The 22301-nt window shown below is 42.9% G+C and overlaps 1 protein-coding gene across 4 annotated transcripts in view; it reads right to left on the bottom strand.

Moving 5' to 3' along the window:
* AMOT (angiomotin) overlaps nucleotides 1–22301 on the bottom strand; it is an 82956-nt gene that overhangs the window by 44107 nt on the left and 16548 nt on the right. The window contains exons 1-4 of one of the 4 annotated variants that reach the window (XM_084639660.1): nucleotides 18357–18525; nucleotides 17444–17875; nucleotides 3596–3757; nucleotides 1100–2000 (exon numbers count right to left, since the gene is read on the bottom strand). In XM_084639660.1, the coding sequence (XP_084495786.1) occupies nucleotides 1100–1953 (854 nt within the window). In that variant the 5' untranslated portion in view covers nucleotides 1954–2000; nucleotides 3596–3757; nucleotides 17444–17875; nucleotides 18357–18525. Of the gene's footprint in view, nucleotides 1–1099; nucleotides 2001–3595; nucleotides 3758–17443; nucleotides 18526–22301 lie in introns of those variants that run through there. The other 3 variants (XM_084639659.1, XM_084639658.1, XM_084639661.1) reach the window with 3 other exon arrangements.

Raw genomic sequence — 22301 nt, 5'->3', positions numbered from 1 at the left:
AAAAAACAAACAAAACCAAAAAACCCTCCTCCTTTCCTGGCTTATTTATTATTTATGTCGACAGATCAAAGGGCCTTCTCACCAGGCCTGTTTGCTGCAGAAAGCATTTCAGATCATGAACAATGGCGAATGAAGCCTGAAAATAGCTTCCAGTAGGGCTGGAAAGGATCCACCTAGATTCAGATTCTCCAGAGCTCTGAATCTATTCCAAAAGCACTGGCTCTTCTCTTCCTCCCACCCCACTCTTTAGACACAAATACACACAGCCTCTCCTGCCTACTTTTGTAATACTTCACTGACCTCGTGTTGCTGCTTTAGAGCATTGTCCAGCCACAAAACAAGGCAGAAATTATTACACTGATGTCCACTAGCTTGAAACATTTGAAGTGGGTTTCCACTTGGTCTAAGAGAGAAATCTGATCCACCCTGGGCTGGGTCTTAAAGTTGGGTAGGACGAAAGAAAAGGGAGCTTAGAGCCAGGTTGCACTGCAGTTTAATAAACTTGAACTGCTTCACCCACCCAGGATATCAGTATTTACCCCAGATCAGATCCAGCTCCTGAACCAGAGCAAATTAGAACAGGTCAGGATCTCAATTAATTCAGGGAAAAAAATAATGGCTGCTAAACAAACAAGTCTGGGATGATGCACTTTCCCCTTTCCTAAGTGAGCTCATATAAAAACATTTAGGTGTGGTTTATACCCTAATAAACTATTGTCCTGGCAGATCCAGTTAAAGCATGGCTTAACCTTGCAGCAAGAGACTGCATGTTTCAACAGTGAATCATGCTACAGCTTTGGCTTTTTAGCAGAGCGGTTGCATGGCTCAGGAACCTGGATAAAACTCAATGTGGACCCATCTATGCTACAAGATCAAACTACAAGATCAAAAGCGTTAGGCCACTACAGCAAGGAATTTGGCCCCTAACATCTGGGCAACAGTCCTACCATACTATAGCTATAGCCTAACACAACAGAGATGGGATCTTCGTTCAAACCCAACCTGCATTGGGAGGCTAAGTTTTGCCCCTTCTTTGCTTCTTACAAAGATAAAACCCACCGAGTTGGGAAGGTGACTAAGCAGTTAAGGAGCTCCTTACCTGATTGACCCATACTCAGGAGGATGCTGATACCTCATCATAGGCCCATCGGATCTACTCTGCTGGCTCATGCGATGATCACCATAGAAATGTCCAGGGTCCTGAGGTTTGCAGTTCATGGGTGGGGTGGACATGTTTTTGTAAGGGTACTCTGGCGGAGGGCCCCGGTGCTCTATTGCTTTCATATTCGGCTGGGGAGGCGTGGGCACTGAGTTTTTATAGAAATCATTGGAACCGGAGTTTTTGTACAGGTCATTTGGCTGCTGGGGGGAAAGCGGAGCACTCGTGACGGGCGCATGGGCCTTGACACCACTGGTGGCCAACGACAGCTGCATCAGTCTCTCACTAAGAGAGCGAACGTGTCCTTGCTTGAGGTCCTTAAGTCCTTCATCCTGATGGACTTTCCCAGGGTTCATTCGCTGAACCGTAGGCCGCCCTTCAGTCCTCATCTTTTGATTGGTTACCCCCGTCACATAAAACGCTGCCCCAACGCTAGCATGCGGCTGGCCTCTGAAATACTGTGACTGGACTTTGGCTTCTTCGTACGTTGGGAGGTCTTCACTGTTCTGAAGTCTTGGAGAGAGCTGCTTCTCCATGATGCTATTGTCCACTTGAATCTCCTGGCCCTGGGGCTCTTGGCGGGCAGCATGAGTCACAAGCTGATGGTCCTGGGTGCTCAGCCCTTCGTTCTGAGACCCTGGACTCCCATTGCTGTTGAAAGGGGGTGCATTTCCTGTGGCTTGTTGATGTAAGGCAAGGAGGTTGCGGTTGTCATTTGGGTTTCCGTATCGGAGCTGCTCCTGCAGCAGACGCTGTAAAACTGTCGTAGCTGTTTGCTCTTCTGAATTCCTCATCTCAAACTGTGGTGCCTCTGGGGTGGAATGCAAAAGCTGCCCTTGACCTACGGAGAGGAAACGTGGTAAGCAACTCTTCATTGGCTCACTGTTTAGGAGCAATGGCTTGAAATTGAAGAAAAATATAAGTTAGATTAAAAGGATTTTCATAACAATGAGGGTCATTAAGACCGTCAGACACTGGAAGGACCTGCCTAATAAGGCGGTGAAGACTCCACTGACTGCAGGTGGCAGGGCTATGGATGGAATGCCCCAAACAGGAAGCATTGGCAAAAAGGAGACCTATAATTCACAACATGGTGGTAAAATGACTGAGCTACACTGTACACCCATTCCTGACAGTGCTGAATTGCAGTTTCCATTTTTGCCATGTAAACAAGGACCAAGAAGAGAATAGGGAACTCAGCACGTAATCTGTTCAATTTAAGAAGAAAACAAGAAATACACTAAATAAGTTATATGCTCAGAGTGAAAAATGAGAATCCCCATCACTTGGGTCATTTAAAGTAAACTAATGAACGCCTGACTAGATGGTTATTTTTTTAGAGTAGCTGTAGGTTTGAGGGCAGATTTTTAAAGTCCAGTCTCGCTTTTGCACCCACTACTATATATTGGTTTAAGTGATGTCATTTAGACATCTAACTTCCTGACACACAGGCATATTAAAGTAGTTAGACGTCTAAATGACATCAGTTACAACCACACAACTATGGGGGAAGGGGTGGTGAGGGCACTGGAGGAGGAGGAGGAGGACGGGGAGGAATCATCAGATTGACTCCGAGTTTGAAAGGAAAAACATTGTGAACATCATTTAAGAAACTCATAGATCAATGTCGAGTACATACTAAGACTCTGTCTATACTAAAGAGAAAAGTCGATCTAAGCCATGCAATTTGAGTTACATGAATAGCGTAACTCAAATTCACATAGCTTAGATCTACTTACCGCGGGGTCCACACTACGCGACGTCGACAGGAGACGCTCTCCCGTCGACTCCCCTTACTCTTCTCGATCAGGTGGAGTACAGGAGTTGATGGGAGAGCAATCGGCTGTCGATTTAGCAGGTCTGAAGACCACTGATGCATCAATCGCCGCAGCATCAATCCTCCAGTAAGCGTAGACATGCCCTAAGTAAGGGCTCGATGGTCAGGGAGCCAAAGTGGTCAGACGGGACTAAGACACTGCATCTCCCATTAGAGTTGCAAGTACTCAGCACTTCTGAAAACCAGTCCCAACATGTCCCTTATTGGGCATGCAAGAATTGATGCACCCCAAATCCAGGGTCATTTTTGAAAGTGTGAGCAAAAGTAGCTTGCTTTTTTAGTGACAGTCTGTGGCAAAGCCAGGGCTAGAATCCAGGTCTCCTGACTCTTCTGAAGTATTCTTCATTATGTGTCTTAACTACATGTCCATCCAACCTCCTCTGCTCTGTCATGCCAGCTTACAGTGTAGATATATCAGCCACAAACTACTGCTTACGATGATGTATTGTCAAGAGAGAAGACTCTTCTTCAGAGTCTACTAGAGAGAAAATTAGAACACACCCTATTCCATAAAGCCTTTTCAACAGTCTGAGAATTCAGATACTGACACATGCACTGGATTTTCACTTCTTTGAAATCATATCTACTATGGCATGTACCTTATTTCCGTCACTTTGACTTCCCCAGTCAGGAGGAGCAGTTCTGCTACATGAGGGGACACCTGACCTTCCGCCTGCAAGTCCAAAATCTCCACTCACAAATGGTTTCAGTCCCTGCAGTAATTCGGATCACTTGATGCTCTCTTCACTCCCCAAAAAATTCTGAAAGAGAAAGAACATTTTAACCAGCAGTTTGGAGGACATCAGGAGTTACAAAACTTGGTCAATATTTCATGCTCCCCAACCCTTCACCTACTACCCACTTTTCCTGAACCTAAAGATTTCAGACCCTACGAGATGAACAAATCCTACTGCCCAACATCTAACTCCAGACACTTCTTAATCATTAGAGTTTTCTTCCTTGAGAACAACTGTAGCTAAATCATGTTCTGTCCTATTTGTGCCTTCAAAAGAAACAGTGATAAAAACTCCCCAATTCTTTAAACTGCTGAAGATGCCCTGATGGCTGCCTTTCAATGGTACTGTATACACACTTCAATAATAAATATAGTACCTTCCATCAGAAGATCACAAAGCACTTTACAAACATTAATGAATTACGCATCATAACATCCCTGTGAGGCACGTAAGAATTATCCCAATTTTTAGATGGGAAAAGTGAGGAACAGTTGCTACTGGTCTAGCACAGTGGTTCTCAAAGCTGGTCCACTGCTTGTTCAGGGAAAGCCCCTGGCGCACGAGACCGGTTTGTTTACCTGCCGCATCCGCAGGTTCGACCTATCGTGGCTCCCACTGGCTGCGGTTCGCCACTCCAGGCCAATGGCGGCTGCGGGAAGTGGTGTGGGTCAAGGGACGTGTTGGCCGCCCTTCCCGCAGTCCCCACTGGCCTGGAGCGGCGAACCGCAGCCAGTGGGAGCCACGATCAGCTGAACCTGCGGACGCGGCAGGTAAACAAACCCGTCTGGCGCACCAGGGGTTTTCCCTGAACAAGCGGCAGACCGGCTTTGAGAACCACTGGTCTAGCAGAAGTATATGGCGGAGCCCAGATCTACTTCCAAAATCCTGTTCTTTAGCATCATCCTTTGCCCTTTAGGATGAAAAGCACTGCAGCAATTTAAAATAATATTTTAATATCTTTGAAACTAGAGGGAGACAAAAATCAGATCAAACTTCTACATTTATATCGATATAAAACTCCCCCTATATATATATTATATATATATAAATGAAATTGAACATAAATTCCTAGGTGTGTTCTTGACACTCTCAAATAGAGATGTTAAATCGACTAATAAACTAGGATCTCTGAAGAGGGAGTGAATCATGCAAAGGAAGTGGCACATACTAGTATACACAGCACTTACGTATTTTAGGAACAGACAATTATAACAAAACAAAATAAAGCAAGCAAAAAAAACAATTAGTCATTGAGGTATATAATTTAACATGATTTCCTGGAATGTTTCAAAAAATAAAGTCAACAGATGCAGTGAAGGAATGCAGACATGAATGCTTCTGTCTCAGTCTTATTACAGCACACATCCACACCCAAAGAAATGATCTCAGGTCTGTAAGTTAACTACTTAAGGTATCATCAGCAATTTCAATACATATGAACAATATCTAACTATGGAACAAGCTTGTTTTGTGTGGTGTATTACATGCAAGATGGTGGCTAAGAACTAACACCTAATGTCAAATTCTTAACAAGTGACTTAACTTGAGAGGGATATATTGAAAACAGCTGCCAAAAATATGCAGCAAGAGATCCTTTAAACCCAGGCTTTAAGATAGCAGATAGCTAGAGCAACTTCCAGCCTCTTTTCCCAGTATTACCCAACTTAAGTTCAAGGATCCTTAGTCCCACTCATACCAATATCATCCTTAACTCACTTTTTACGAAGTTGCCCAAAGCAACCTTTTTTATGAGAACACAAAAAGGCTTTTATCATGTAATATGATGTTGTCTTTCCACCCAACTACAGTACTTCTTTGGTGTCAAGTGGGCAAATGTGGATTGTATCTTCCTGTTAAAATGCAAAGTCATTTGAGGGAGAATTCCATAAATCCTGCTTCTCAATTTAAAAGATTTCTCAACAAAGCAATTCAATCTCTGTGTGTGTCTAACGCCCTCTAATATTCCGGAAAGAGTAAAGAAGTGCTAAGTATCTCCGCAGTTATTTCACACACACTCTTTTACCTCAACACAGCACTAACTTCTTGCATTGATCCAATAGAACAAAAAAGACCACATCCCACTTCAAAAAAAAATTCCAGCTGTGATTAAGGAACACTAAATAATCCACCTGTACTTCGGGCCCAAATTAGGAACCATCCCTGGAAAACTGGGACAAGAGGCGAATCCAGTTATACTTTGGGAATGCTCTAGCCAATAGATCCTGCTTTCTTGAAACTCCAGGTGTTAGCAATGTTATTGCTGACCCAACTTTATTAGCTACACCTTATTTAATTATCACTCACAAAGAGGGCCTTGGGCAAATTGCTTGTGTGGGAAGATCCTTGTATTCTGCAGCGCTCTTGTGCAGAATGCTGGAAAATCTATAGCAGAGCCACTTAAATGGAGGTTTTTATGTAATTAAACATGAAAATGATCAGTACAATCAGTACTGCAGCTTATGTGTTATTTATCTGGATACTAAATTCTATTTATGCTCCCCCAATATTTTCAGTTTTCCATGTGCCAAAGATTTCTGCACTGAAAACACAGAAGTGCATTGCAAGTTGTCAAGGGGAAGCCAGAGGCTTTGGCACCTGGAAAGGCATGGGAGGCTGGAGTTTGGGCATAATCACATTATATGATACCTATGCCAAAATGATTGGCAGTGAACTAGTTCATGCTGCCATTTAAATGGTCAACTTTAGTTTTCAGGCTTAACCATTAAGATGAATGGGGCCACTCACGCTTACTGTTTCAGATAGCCTGCAAAGTCGTTTTCTTCCCAACCATAAAGGCTAGAAACACTTTTTACAAAGAAAGATTCCGTTCTAGAGTACAATTCTGCTGCAAGGGGCCAACTGAGGTGAATTCCACAGGCTGCATTATGAAAATAAACTGACAAATGAAATACTCACCACTATTGATGAATGACTACAATGATATAGCTACGTATTACCCTGCGTGGAGTGACTGCAGCAGTAAGAACACAAGTGAAAGGACGCATCTCTTTTCTGCTTGCGAAAGTAAGTGGAATGTAAGATTCCCTGTGAATGCAACCTGTACACACTTGCCCTGAATTACTGCTTAGCCAAGAAGCTAATTAGCGAACACATCAGGTGGGATAAAAACAGGTTCACCTCCTCCATGTCCTCCTCAGAAGGGCTGAAGTACAGTTAAGCACATTCAGTTTTAATACTCAATCCTGTACCATCCATACAAATAAAATATAGTCCAATGGCTTTATGGACTCACAAGCTCCACACTTCCAGCCACTTCAAAGTGGAGAATAACAGCATTCCCAAATAGCCTAATGGCTTTGCTGGATGGTGCTATGGTCTATTTCTTTAGAAATGTAGATATGATCCAGACCCTCCCCCAGGCTGGCAGGAGCAGATACAGTTTGGCTCTCTGTCAAACACACTTTAATAGGCAGCTGAAAAGTTCTGTGGCATCAGAGGTCTTTGCTTGCCCTTGTCGGTTCCAGGAGAATGGTGAGGAGATGCTTAGTGTGAAGGTGACGGTCTTGGACTGTGTCAGAAATTAAAAGGTATCTCTAGAAGTGCTTAGATAAAGAGGGGCCATGAAGCATAACAGATACCTTAGACAGGACTGGGTAAAAGCAGAGACTAGCTCACATTCTGAGTGATCTGTAACGGAGAAAACAAGCTTCCCCTTTCCATACAGCTTAAACAGGGGCCCAATCCTGCAATTGTTTATTCACACGAGTAGCCCTTACAACCTTCAGGCCACCTGGAAATGCAGTTACTGCCCACGTGTGCACACACAAACACACCCTTTGAAGTGGCTGGAAATGTTGGGTTCATGAGGGTGAGGACATCGAGCCATTTAATGAATGATGCAGGTCAGGGTGCCAGAATGGAGGGGCCATGGCCCCCCCACTTTTTAACATGGGCATAGTTTGGTGGTAGGGGGCCATGTTCCCCCCCCGCAAACTGCAAGCCTTGGGCAGGCACAAAGCAGGGCAAGCAGGGACTGCTGTGCTTCATGATGGAGGAGCTGATCAGGTCCCTGCCCGCAGCGCCAGCCTCCTTCCGGTGCGGGCCCCTCTCATTGGCCCCACCCCTGTTCCTCTTACCCGCAAGGCCCCACCTCCTGGCCAGGCCAGGGAACCAGGGATGCTGTGGGGAGCCCTGGACCCTCCACCTGTCCTGGGCGGCACACCTTGGGTCCAGGTAGCAGGGAAAAGGGCTAGGGGCTGCTCTCAGGCCCCTGGCCCACAATAGTTGGAGGGTCCCCGAGTTTACCACCACCCGGCTCCAACTTTTTTCAGCCTGGCCAAGGGGCAGGGCCTCAGGGGGAAGAGGAGCAGCAGGAAATGGGACGATGGAGAAGGCGGGGCCACAGAGGCGGGGCCTGGTGTCCCCCTCCTCCCACTTCTACCAAGGTTCCAGCGCTCCTGATGCAGGTTATAACTAAGCATTCTTAACTGTACTCCAACCCTTTCTAAGGAGGAGAGGGGAGAATATATGGAAGGATTGCCCTTGAGAATAAAGGTTTTAGAGGTATGCATGCCCTCTGGCTCCAATACCCAAAACCCCAGAGGCATGGACGCACAAGTCCCCAGAGTTCTGATAATATTTTACCATCTGCTTCTGAACAGAGCACAACTGTTCCCAATTAAATTTCAAAGTATAGAGCCCACAGGTAAACGCCACCAAAGCAAATTTGTTGCCTAACATGTGCTTCCCTAGCTTAGATTCAATTATTCCTTTCTCAGTTGCTTGTGTTTGCTGACGGTGTCTCAGGTGATCTTGCAGGTGCGGCAACCAGCAGGTGCATGTATCGCGCCAGCATTACACATCTTCATACCAAAGGGACAGAGTCATCACACAAAAGAGGAAAACTTCCTCCTTTTAGCTAAAACCAAGAAGTAGTGCCACTTGGAACCATGCAAATTAGACACATGCTTTTAGCATTAGATCATCAGGCATTCTACTGCAGCAAGGGGCTCAGGAATCTAGGTAGATCTATCATAGTTCTAGCGACTGATACAACTCTCAAGTACCATGTTGACAAGAATCGTACAGTGGCTAAATACCCTCCCAACCTGCTCACCATATTGGAAGCAGGTCAGAAGGAAATAAAGTAAAGCTTGGCAAGCCTGAACAGAAAGCACTGAGTGAAAACCTTACTTGCACTGACCTAATAACAGTTGAGTCATATCATCAGTGAGGGTACGAGGCTCCTCAGGAGCCTGAAGGAGAGGTGAAAAGACCTCACCCATACTCCCAATTCCTGTTCTTCCATCATAAAGAAAGTATCCATTTCTTTACAAGGACCTTATCAAGTAATTTTAGCCCAATATAATTTAGTTTTTTATTGTAAAAACGAAGCAGGAAATGCTTTACAAAATCCAGTATAAATGGAAATGTTTCCTGGGCTTGTTTTTAAATATTTCAGTAAAAAGAGGTGTTAAGGGATTTAAAGGTTCTCCAGCAGTACTGGAAACCCAAACTCAACAGTGTTGATCAAATGGGTAAGGGGCATTATTCCTGATATCTTGGTCAAATTGCAAGATCTACTGACTTTGGGGTGTGCTCTTACACAGCTGTTGCAATGTACTCCAGAGGAGACTATTGTTTAGCAAAAGACATAGTAATTCCTGCACATCTAGGGTGAAATCCTGACTCCACTGAAGTCAATGGGAATTTTACTGTTGACTTGCATAGGACCAGGATTCGACCATAGATGTTTGCATGATATAACTAGATCAGTTTTGAATAGACTTAGTTACACTAGAAAGTGCAAGTTTTCTAATACAGACCAGGCCTTACATCGCATTAAGGTCATTGGTGAATTTTATCAATATATATTAGGCCAAATTCATTCTTGCTGAACTTCATTGACTTCAACAACTCTTGAGTTTTTTAGAGCAGCCTTGTGAATTGTCAAACCCAAACAGCCTTTTGAATTCAACATTTAGTTTTGTTTTTACAGACACTTGACTCCTTACTGCTGCCAGTACTCAGGCAGCAATGGGCTTCTGTCCTCAGCAGCCCCATCCCACAAATATCCCAAGTATGCGTCGGCCGCATTTTCATTTCATTGTGTGGTTTCTCCATTCCTTTGGTGATTTAGTCCAGGCCTCTCTTTTGCATTCTCAGATAATGAAAACCATGTGAGGTTAAAATAAAATCTTCAAAACACACAAACCAGTTTCATCTGCATTATCAAGACTGAGAAAAATGTTTAGGGTGGTTCATTTGTCCCTATAAATAGGATCAAAATGTTAAGCTGTGCATTAGATAAAAAGGTTGGAATCAACTTCTACATTTTAAAAAGCTGAATTAATTCCCATAGCATAAGACAAAGTGACCATAGAAATGCATTACCTAGCCAGAGATTTATGTTGCATGTTATTCTTAGGTAGTTTTTCCTGATATGTCAGTTAAGACATGCCAAAATAATTCAGTTAATGCAGATCTCTAATATTAATAAAAACTTGCAGCGGATAAGGGAAAAAAAACTTAACCATGGCCTGATGTTAGCAAAGAATTAATTTCCTGGATTTTGCCCATATATCACAGCTCTAGCCTTGTTTAGGGCCAGATTCTAAAAGCCCTTTTCATGCTGAGAGGCACTTTGTTCCACAAACAGTCATACTGAAGTGAAATGGCTACTGGCAGAGTGTGGGTATCAGAATCTGGCCCTTCATTTTTTCAGGTTTTTATTTGCAGAAAGAAGCCAAGTAAATACATATTTTTCTATCCAATGGCTAAATATTGATAACTTTTTAATTATTCATGAGCCTCACAGATTATAAATACCTCCTTCTGAGAAACTATGACCCAATCCTCCTCCTGAGGGACTATAACCAGGCTCGGTTGTGGTAGTACTGAGACAAACCAAGGTCACAGAGAGGCCTGTTATGTGCTACCAGTGGTATGAGGTGAACTGCAAAGCTTTTTTTTTTTTTTTTTTTTTAAATTAATGGAAAGCTGGCTCAAGATCCTGTTTAATCAATGTTTAAAAAGTCAGAGCAGTTTAAAACTGATATGCATTATTCTTTCATCATAATGATGTGTGATTTGTATTTTTAAGTACTTTATGAATATTAAGTCTCAAAACCCCAGGAAAAGGGAATATTATTGTACCCATTTTACAGATGGGTAAACTGCAGTGCTGAGTGGTTAGGGCTGATCTACACTTAAATATTTTTCCAGTATAGCTATGCCAGTTAGGGGAGTGATTTTTTTTTCAACAATATATAGCTATGCTGGCAAAAGCCCTAGAGAGGATACCAGCAAAAACTTGCTTTTGTTATACTTATTTTGCTCAGGGAACTGGTATAAGCAATGCTAGCAAAAGGATTTGTTTGTTGGTATAGGCTGCATCTACACTAGGTGGTTTTGCCAGTATAGTTATATCAACAAACCTTTTAAACACAGATCTGGCCTAGGTGACTTTGCTCAAGGACACAGAAAATCAGAGACCTTGTTTACACACAAAACTTGTACCAGTCTAATTAGAATTGGTTATTAAAATAAATTCAGTATAAACAGTGCAAATACTGATGAAGGGACTATTAAATCAAATACACCTGTTTTACATCCATTTATTTAAGGTCCATAGTTTACCAACACAATTTAAAGCAAGAGTTAAACTGATTTAAGTGTCTTCATATTAAAGGGCTTGCACCAGTTTGACTAGATAGATTTTTAAATCAATTTAGTTAAATCAGTGTACTTGTCTAGTATAAGCAACGTCCTAGTTTTATGTTCTAACCATTATTGGTGTATTATATGCATTAACAGTGGCTGCACGGAAAACAACCAAAAAATAATCCAAGCTCCCCATGATTTTCACATATTTTGTTCTAAAATAGAATTGTGATTTAAGCTTATATGCATATGTCATAAATGATTCAGAATCTCAGACAGTATTAAACAGCTTCTTCTGTTTTTTAACCAGAAGTTTGCTACTCAGAGATAAATTAGACAAGAGTCATCCTGGGAACTAGAAGTTAAAAAAAAAAAAAAAAAAAAAGGCTACAGAGATCTGAATGGCCCTGCTTATAGCTGAGCATCCTCTGCAGGACAGCGAATGCAGAAGAACTCTTTGGACCATTAAGGAAAACACGTGAAGATCTGGCTGTTGTAAACACGGAGAGGGCACTTATGTTTTCATCACCAAACTGGCAATACATGACTTGCTCACCACAACATGACATGTTAGATTTTATTACAGGTGGCTAACTAGCATTGACTTCCTGCACTACATCACTGTGCAAGGCTCCAGCACCAGGCCTTGCCCACTTAAAACCATCACAGCAAACACCACATTTAATACCAGATTTTAGAAACAAGCTTCAAGGCAGTCTATATTTCTCCACTGCTCAGGGAAAGAGTTGTTTGCTTATTTATTTTTTATTTTTAAAATATATCAGTCATTAACTCTACCAGATCAGAGCCACTCATTCATTCTTCATTCTCTGATCTCTCACTTAAGCCAACTGTTTGGTTCACACTTCAGTGGCCATCAATATACACAACACATTTACACAGGTAAGATTTAATAAGTTATTATTTAGAAAATACAGCTGGGTGTCTAAGTAAAGAAAAATTACAACAGCTTTGCAAAACTCCACTTGCTTGGAGGGGTTTAACAAACAAGAAAAGTAAATATTATACTGCAGACTTAAACTTTAATTGGTCTTTGATTCTTTTGCTTTATTGTTTCCTGTCATCCCATGGGCGGGGGTTGGGAGATCTTTGCCTGAGCTGTTAAAAGTTTCATGACAGTTTTGCAAGGCTGAGTTACATGCAATATTACAGAAATATTACAGTTTTATGGTGTCTTCTGATACACTTAACTGCAACATTTTCGTACAGACAAACTGTCAATCTAAGTGGTAAATCCAGTCTAGAGATACTTGAAGCATGAACCAAATATTTTTACAAGAACTGAAACTATCTCCGCGGCACCGGGCCTGCAATAGATTCACTCTATGTAGCTGGCTGGCACTGCATTCCAAAGCAGCTTTGGGATGCTCTCTCTTTTACTCTGAATAGGAATTTAACAAATTAGTGAATCATGCCGCCAATCTGGATTCATAAGAAAGCCATTTGCCTCCTCTCTCACAAAAGACAATGATCTAAAGCAGCAGTTCTCAAACTGTGGGTCATGACCCCAAAGTGGGTCGTGACCCCATTTTAATGGGATCACCAAGGCTGGCTTAGATGTGCTGAGACCTAGGGCTGAAGCCCAAGTCCCACCGCCCGGGGCCAAAGCTGAAGCCTTGGGCTTCAGCTTCGGCCCCACCTCTCAGGGCAGCGGGGCTTGGGCGGGCTCAGGCTTCTGTTCCCCCTCCTGGGGTCACGTAGTAATTTTTCTTCTCAGAAGTGGGTCGTGGTGCAATGAAGTTTGAAAATCCCTGATCTAAAGCAGTGATGCTCAGACCTCAGTGGTTCAGGAGCCAAATTAGCAATCAACATTACCCAAAAGAGCCACAGTAGTGTGAATTCATTGTTTCATTTACTAGATAAATTATTCTCACAGCAAAATGACTGACCAGTATTATTATTTTATCAACTACAATTGGTCAATAACAAAGTAAAAGCATCCTGATTGGTTAATAATTAAATCACAATGTTTTAATATCATGTGCTGCAAAGAGCCACAGGAGACACATTAAAGAGCCACTTGCAGCTCCCCAGGCTCAATCTGAGTATCACTGATCTAAAGACAGTTTTCAGCTGATTAAATGAATACTGGCGGGGGAAGGGGAAGAGGGGAATTCAGCACCTTATGGAGAAGCTCAACCCCAAAAGTGATAATGCCCTATAACGGGGAAAGCAAGTAAGAGAGACAGATGAAAGTCCACCTGAGAAAACCACAAATTGGACCAAATAAGACACACAAAATTCTTGGTAACACGAAACTTGCCAATTTGCAGAAGCATCGTGGCCCAGATTTAACACAATGGCATAGATGCTGGAACTAGGGGTGCTGCTGCACCCCCTGTCTTGAAGAGGTTTCCATTACATACAGGGTTTACAGTTTGGTTCAATGGCTCTCAGCTTCCCCACTATACAAGTTGTTCCAGCAACCCTGCACAATGGATTGAATTGTTTTGGAAAATCCTCTACTGCTTAATGGCACTTCATACCTACAGCAATGGGCAATTTGGAACACTTATCTGAACAGCCAAGAGAGTCAGATCCTCATTATATTCCAACTGGCTATACGGAGAGGGCGAGCCTTCTACCTTATTGCCAGTCACTAAGCATGGCTGTTCTTACAATATTACAAACACTTGGTCTCCATGGAAGGGGCATACCTAGCAGCAAACACTAGCAACAGAGAACATTCCACTCCCATCCACAATAAGAGAAACAGTCTGTAAAACTACTACCCTTAGAAAATCTTCCAAGAGACTTCCCCAATCAATGAATATCTACCATTAGTACCAAAAGTCCATGAAAACAGGATGTACTATTAAAGTTCGGGTGCGGTGAGGGTGTCAAAAGAGGGTCTCCTGCTTATTTTTAAACAAGCCTAGAACCTTATGCCAAGAACAAGGATGTGCTTTTCCTTTATAAATTTACGCATGGCCCAAAGCCAAACAGCATTCTGCTCCAGATCCAAAATCTCTATGTTCATGAGTGTTCAGACTCAGGCTTTTTGATTTAAACCAAATTCTAATGCAAAATCTTAACACTGAGGAACAGTTGTACTTTCACTGGGGTAAAATCAAGGACGCCTTTAAAAGCCATCAACGTAACAGAATAAAGAATTGAGAGCCAGCAGCGTGCCCTAAAAAGGTATCAACAGGTAGGTACACTCACAGCTAAACAATATTTTTTAAATTAGCGGACAAAAGCCATTGGACCGTCAACTTCAGTTGATTATCGGGAATAAAGCAGCATCACTATTTTTTAAGATATCAGTGCCCTGAATCAATGTCAAATATTTCCCAATGTTAAAAAAAAAAATGGAAGCCTTATTGAGGAGTAGAAGTTTTATATATTTATGATTATGTTGTGAAATGTGAAAGTTCTACTTTATTATTTATTTTGTGCTAGGCACTGTACAAACACAGAGCACAGCGACCCATTAAGACATCCCCATTAAGAAACTCATTATTTCTAGACTGGCTTCACAGGGAGAAAAAAATGGGATGAGAACATTTGCAATCCAAAAATCATCAATTTCACCAGCATGGTAAGGAATGCTTGGCAGTGAAACACTGCAGCCCTACTATTAAATACGAAATGAAAATGGTCAGTCCGTTTATATGGAACGTGGGGGATGGGGAGGAGGAAAAACATTTAATTCTCTGTACTCCCACTCAGTCTTAATATTCTTTTACAAAGCGAATGGCTTGCGTTAGTCAGGGTACATCTGAAAGTACATAATTCAAGCCTTCATTTACAATCATAAATCTTCTTTATTCTGGAAAGATCCCTACCAGGTGGCAATGAGTGCATAAATTGTTAAAGCCAACATTAAGTGCTTGTGCATCGCAAGTCATTTTGCATTTAAAAACGTTAGTGCCCTTGAATATTAATGTGGATGGCATATATACCACCATGGGAACTCCATGGAAATTCACCAATAAAATACCATAGAAGTATTGCCATATAACCCATTTCAGCATAAAGAAGTTGTAAAAAGACAATTCTCCAAAGGCACTTTCACTATATAGTATCTTTGGAAGGTGGTGGGGTAGAGATAAAAGTACTTACCAACTCTTTCCATATGGATCAAACATTCATGCTATAGCCTTTCCAGACTAGTAACTTATGGAATGTGATCCTCTGACCTTAAGTACTTCCAAATCAGCTGTCCTTTTAAGTATACTATATTCTAGTGAGATTTTATACATTCAAATCAAAAGTAAGAGTATGGTCTGGTGGCTCAGATATCACATTCTACACTACATGTGGACCACAGATTCAATTCACAGTCACTAGACGGCCAGGCTGGCAAAGGGCAATATTCTTTGCTCCATTTCCACGAGCAGAAAGAGCCAACAATGTCACTTCCTACTTTGGAAATGAGGAAGCAGCCCCTGCTCTATAGCATGCTTCCTGGGACCTGACTCAGAGCTTAGGGGTAGGGAGCCTTGATCACCAGAATAAATATGAGGTGGCAGAAGTGGAGAACAGCAGCAGTCACACTCTGCAGTGTGCTTCCCTCTGCACCCCACAGATCTGTAACTGAATTTCCAGTCAGGCATCGATGCTGCTTCCTTGAAAAGCCGGGTCAGCTAATGTGAAGGTACATTGTCACAGGGTAGCTAAGCAGAGACACAAGGCCTCTGCAGATCTTAGGAGATCCACCGATTTAGAGGACACTGACAATTGCCCCTTCTACGGTGGTAGAATAGGAGGCTTTTCCCACTCCCCTTCCACACCCCACCCCTCCAGAAAGAAAAGGACATAGTGAAGGAAATGTTGCAAGCCAAAACTTGGAATTTCCTGCGTTATCCTCAGGGAAAACCCACACAGTGGGGAAGAACCTGGCACTGAGACAGGGAATGCCTCAGAAGCAGCCAGACCTGTCTTATGGAGACACTTCACATTTCAACATGGAACAAGAAGCCTCCATGGATAAGAGCACTCTGGTATAGTCCGGGTAGAATCTCACAGAGGCTTCTGTGGACATGACACAGAGTTTTGGAAGAAGCAAAGGTGGGTGTAGTGGAGAGGGAGAAGAAAAATTAAAAGCATGTGAAACGTTCTCACAGACAAACCACAATATGTGCGCTGTGAATTAACAGGTTTCAGAGTAACAGCCGTGTTAGTCTGTATTCGCAAAAAGAAAAGGAGGACTTGGGGCACCTTAGAGACTAACCAATTTATTTGAGCATAAGCTTTCGTGAGCTACAGCTCACTTCATCGGATGCATACCGTGGAAACTGCAGAAAACTTAGTCTCTAAGGTGCCACAAGTACTCCTTTTCTTTTTGCGAATTAACACTAACTCACTAAAGAAAACAGCCTGCCACAAAAGGTGTGTTGCCCTGCTAGGAGACTGGGCCTTCATCTGGTCATTCTCTGCGCATGACCATACAGAACTGTTCATCTTAGAATGAAACTTCCTAGAGGCACAGCTCCCAACTACCCATAGGTTCAGTACAGCGCCAAGTTCACCAACCATGCTCACTAAATAATACATGGTTATACATTCGTACACACGCACTCTGTGTATTGGTGACCGACATTTTTATATTTGATAAGCACAATAGAGAATAAAACACTTTAATTAAACACTTCATACATAACTAGAGCTTCAAAGTAGCAGGAAGAAATCTTGATACGGTATGGAAGCCAAGATTACACACACACACACAGAGCCCTGGGTATTTCTCTGTAAAATCGGAAAAGCAAAAAATCTTGAAATGTAGATTCAGACTTTGCCACAGCAGTGGAAGAAAACGAGAAACACCGCTGCCTTGAACGAGAGCAGCGAGCAACCTCACTTAAGCCAGCCTTGCAAAATTCTACTTGCCCAGTCACCCAGGGCAAGCAAAATGTCATTGCTGCACTTTTAATGACAATTTTGCAAGGCTAGGCTTAAATATTTGCAGGAGGTGACGGGTCAAATAATGACCCCAGGGTCTCAGACACCACAGTGATGGACAAAGAAACTAACCAGAAGAGAGGAGAGCAAATCTAACGCCTAGGTTTATGCTATCCCAAATAATGCGGGCTCCACTGTGCCGTAAACACTTCCTTCTCTTACCTACTTTTGAGCTGGAGATAAAAGGATTTTCTTCTCTTTTTTCTCTTGTAGCTCTTTGGGTCAGCTACGCAAAGGACGCCTTGCTGCCAACAGAATTTTCACTTTGTGCTCTTTTTACCCCAGGGAGTAAAGGGCGAAACACTGGATTCAGGAGGAAAGGTGGCTGCAGTACACGATTCCACAGGCTGGCTTCACAGGCAGAGACAGAGATGTTGCACTTCAGGGAGCTTTCACTGCAGATCCTTCCTTCATTCTCAGTGTCGATAAAGCAGGCGGGAGGAGGGTAGAACTTCTTTAATTGCAAAAATAATAGTTTGCTGGGGGGGGGGGATTCTGTGGGCCGAATTTATGGCTCGACTTTTTTTAATACAAGTAATCAGGATCGACGTATAAAAAATCCAACTGCAGACCGATCAGACGTGCCTGGTTTCCCTGGAAGAAAGAATGTGGCTTATTTAAGAATGGCAAAAAGGAGAACAGAACTTCAAAAGTTTCCTCCGTCCCAGTGCAATTTGCTAAGTACAAATTCTGCTTGTCAAGCCCAGAACTGCACAGGAAACTCCGGTCCCCCTCTGCCCAGGGAGGGAAAAGCGGCCATCCAACCACTGCATTCCGGCCTCGGAGGAAAGTTACTGATCTCAATGAATTGCTCTCGCACACGAAGTATTTCTTTTTTTAAAATGTGCCTTCTGCACAAACAGGTTTCTGAGCTCCCCAGACCTCAGGGACTGATCTCCCATTAATGGGAAGACATGGCTGGGGAGGAGAATATCCTGCAAAAAGAGATCAAGCCCAAGAAAAGCAGCGTCTCTCTTCCCTTTTCCTTCTTCCGACGCTCTCTCGGTCTCTCCCCCAGCCTGGATTCCCGCTGGGGCTGTGCGAGTATGTTATGAGAAGAATGCAGGAAGCACACCTCCTCCACCTCCCCCTAGCAGCAGCCTTCCCAAGCCACACTGCAGCCCTGCTGCTGGAGCCTCATCATCAAGACACCCAAAAGGAAAATCCCTCCGAAAGTTTAGCTGAACAGAGTCCAGACTGGAAAGAGCAACTTCAGCATGTTGTAGAACTGCGGGAGGAGCCAGGAGAGAAGGAAAGCCTTCCCAGCCACTCTTTTTATGTCTATTGGACAGCTCCATCTTCGGTGCAGTTTTCTGTTGGCTGACTGGCTTGTCCATCACGCCACACACGTTTAAAAAAACCCAGAAACCCAAGACAAGCTTCTATTGTATTCTTGCTGGAGCAGCAGGGAGATTTAAGTCTGAACCTCTGGTCTCAGGAGAGGTGTACCGAGGACTCAGTGCCCCTGCAGGAAATTCTGTAAGGAAAATGACATCTAGTGAAGAACTACAGCCCCCTGAAGCAGCAGCTAAAAACCTGTTTTAATCTTGAGGAGGAAGGGGGGAAAATAGAACCAAGCATCTCTCCTGAATTCCTTAAAATACCTTTCAACAAATTGGAAGCGCTGATAGCACCAGAGATCGGATATTGTTGTTTCACCTTGGTCACCTGAATCAGCTTGCTTGCAATTCGAATGAAGAAAATCAAGTTAAATGTGTGCGCAAACTTTGTAGTGTAATAGTTGGCCTTTTATCTGTAGTGGCTAATTGGTTCATATTGGTAAAGGGCTTTAAAGGTGAAAAGCACTGTGAGCTCCTTAACTGCATATCATTGTGCACTGCTCATGCATACTCTGGCCCTATGATTTCTCTATAAATATGAGTTTATTTACACAATCCTATTTAGATACTAAGATATATACTGTAAGCTATAAAATATTTAACCACTTGATAAATGTAAAAGCACTCAGATCATTGGATGAAAAGTGTGATTACTATGTGTTTTATTTATTTTTTTATATATTGTCAAATATATACTTCAAGCTGTAACATATTTTTACAACTTGATACACTTTGAGACCACTGGATGAAAAACACTATTATAAAGCATTTTTCATCCAATGATCTCAAAATGCTATTACAAATATCAAGCTGTAAAAATGTTACAGCTTGAAGCATATATTTGAATATATAAATATAATATATTTCATGAATATAGTCATTTATATATAAATATTATATATACTTGTTTACATACTTATACAAAAACCACTGTATGTAAAATTACATAATAAATAAAATACATATCATTGCACTTTTCATCCAATGATCTCAAAGTGCTTTTATAAATATTACTTTAAGCTTCACAACATCCATGTGAGGTAGGGAAGTAATTGTAATGTAAAAACAAGGGATGTTCTTGCATATGTGCATTTGTGCAGTTCTTACTCACTGATATTTAATAAATAATGAAATAATAATAAATATATATTGATCTGGGTTCATTAGGCCTAATCTAGCCTTACTTCAATGCAGAAGGAAAATCAGCATGAATTCAGTGGGACAAGTCACTTGGATGAAGTCAGTCATATGCTTAAGTGTTTCCAGGATTAGGCCCCACATTTTGAAAACATCAAGTCAATTCAGCACAGCTAAATGAGAACTCCAATTTACACAACATGCAGAAAATAACTGAAAGCGTGGAAAAAACAGATGATGACTAAATACATGAAAATCAGGTAAGTGCATTTAAGGAGGACACTTTAAAGGAGGAGTCCCCTGTACTAACTGTTTTACTCAAAAATAAAACGGTTAAATATTCTTCCAGAGCCCAAACCTGTAAGTTCTGAGTGTCTAAAACCCCCATTGCCGTCCCAGAATTGCACCTGAATGATAGATTTGAGAAGAGTGTATGCTCCATGCCTTCTCTAGATTTGTGCCAAATACAACCACAATATTGTCAACTCTCACGATTTTATGAAGTCTCATGATTTGTTTTTTTCTTAAAATCTCAGCTCCTAGAATCATGTGATTAACTTTAAAAAAAAAAAAAAGGAAAGGAAAGGTGAAATTCTAAGGAAGCTTCTTTCTAGCCATCCCGGTTGCAGAATTAAGCTTGAAAACATAGTCCTCACCGTGCCTTTCAAAAACAGAAGACAAAGAAAAAGAACCCAAAACGTAATATTTCCAAATCTCATTATTATTAATCCAATCTCATTATTTTGGGGGCCCTGCCTCATGGTTTTTCAACATTTGGGATTGGCAATACCACAACCATTAGTATAGTTGTAATTGTGCAAACCTCTAGCATAGTCAGGCAAAGCTGCTATCTACACCAGTGCTGGAGCTTGAAACAGATACGCTCCACTGGTGCAAATAGCCTCTTCGCCTGTCTGTTCTAGGGGTACACTGCACCCCTGCCCTGTAATCGGGGCAAATACCCAATCCAAACTAGGTCTGAGATAACAATATGGCCCCTCCTCTCAAAGGTTTCAGAGTAGCAGCCGTGTTAGTCTGTATTCGCAAAAACAAAAGGAGTACTTGTGGCACCTCAGAGACTAACAAATTTATCTGAGCATAAGCTTTTGTGAACTACAGCTCACTTCATCAATGAAGTGAGCTGTAGCTCACGAAAGCTTATGCTCAGATAAATTTGTTAGTCTCTAAGGTGCCACAACTACTCCTCCTCTCAAAGGGACCTTCTGGGTAGCAGAATATTTACATACAAACTATTTCCTTGCCTTTCTCACAATTCACCTCCTCCTTTGTTTACATATAATAAACTCTAATCCTTTGTTTGCCACATCACCTCTCTGTGAGGTCATTTCATTGTCTGAAAAGCAGGATGGAGATTACTGGGGTGACAGTGTTTATTTGTTTTCTGACTACCTCTTTCAGTAACTTGCAATTTCAAGAAAGAATAAGATGAAAAAGAAAGGAGGGAAGAGGTCTATCCATCATGGCAATTCATCTCCCTCATTTTATAGTTCAGGCCCAAGGCCTGCAAATATTTGCACCATTGAGTAGCTTCATTTACTTTGCAGGATCAGGCCTTAAAGTAACACCAATTTCCAGAAGTGTTCATCAAGCAGCAGTTTCCACTGGCCACTGGTCAAACCGTGCTGCTTGCATTATAAAACTTGTCCAGTAAAAGACATTACCGCATTAGGGTTGCTAGGCGTCCGGCTTTCAACCGGAATGCCCGGTCGAAAAGGGACCCTAGCAGCTCCAGTCACCACCGTTGACCAGGCCATTAAAACTCCAGGGTAGGCACGGAGCCTGCCTTAGCCCCGATCAGGAGCTGCCTTAGGTAAGTGCCACCTGGCCTGAGCCTGCACCCCAAACCCCCTGTCCCAGGTCGGAACCCCCTCCCGTATCCAAACTCCCTCCCAGACCCTGCACTCCCTCCCACATCCCAACCCTCTGCCCCAGCCCTGAGCCCCCTCCTGGAGCTCGCACCCACTCCTGCACCTGAACCCCCTGACCCAGCCCTGGGCCCCCTCCCTCACCCAAACTCCCTCCCGGAGCCTGCACCTCAGCCTCCTGCCCCAGTCCTAATCCTACTCCCACACTCCAAACCCCTTGGCCCCGGCCCAAAGCTCCCTCCTGCACCCCTAACCCCTCATCCCCAGACCCCCCCCAGAGCCTGGACCCCCAGCCGGAGCCCTCACTCCCTCCCATACCTTAACCCTCTGCCCCAGCATAGAGCCCCCTCCTACACTCCTCATTTCTGGCCCCACCCTAGCGTTCACACCCCCCGCTGGAGCCCTCACCCTCTCCTGCACTCCAACCCCCTGTCCCAGCCCAGTGAAAGTGAGTGAGGGTGGGGGAGAGCAAGTGACAGATGGAGGGGGGCTGGAGTGAGCGGGAGGTAGTGCCTCAGAGAAGGGCCAGGGCCGGGCCTTGTAGAAGGGGTGGGGTAGGGACGTTCAGTTTTGTGCAATTAGAAAGCTGGCAGCCACATACGTCATCCACCTTGTCTTGTCCAATTCAAGTCAGTTCAGTGGGACTATTATTGTGAG

The sequence above is a fragment of the Lepidochelys olivacea genome (genome assembly GCF_965140295.1).
Source record: "Lepidochelys olivacea isolate rLepOli2 genome assembly, chromosome: 9".
NCBI lineage: Eukaryota > Metazoa > Chordata > Testudines > Cheloniidae > Lepidochelys > Lepidochelys olivacea.
The sequence above is the reverse complement of the archived record's forward strand: the minus strand, read 5'-3'. Positions and strand labels throughout refer to the sequence as shown.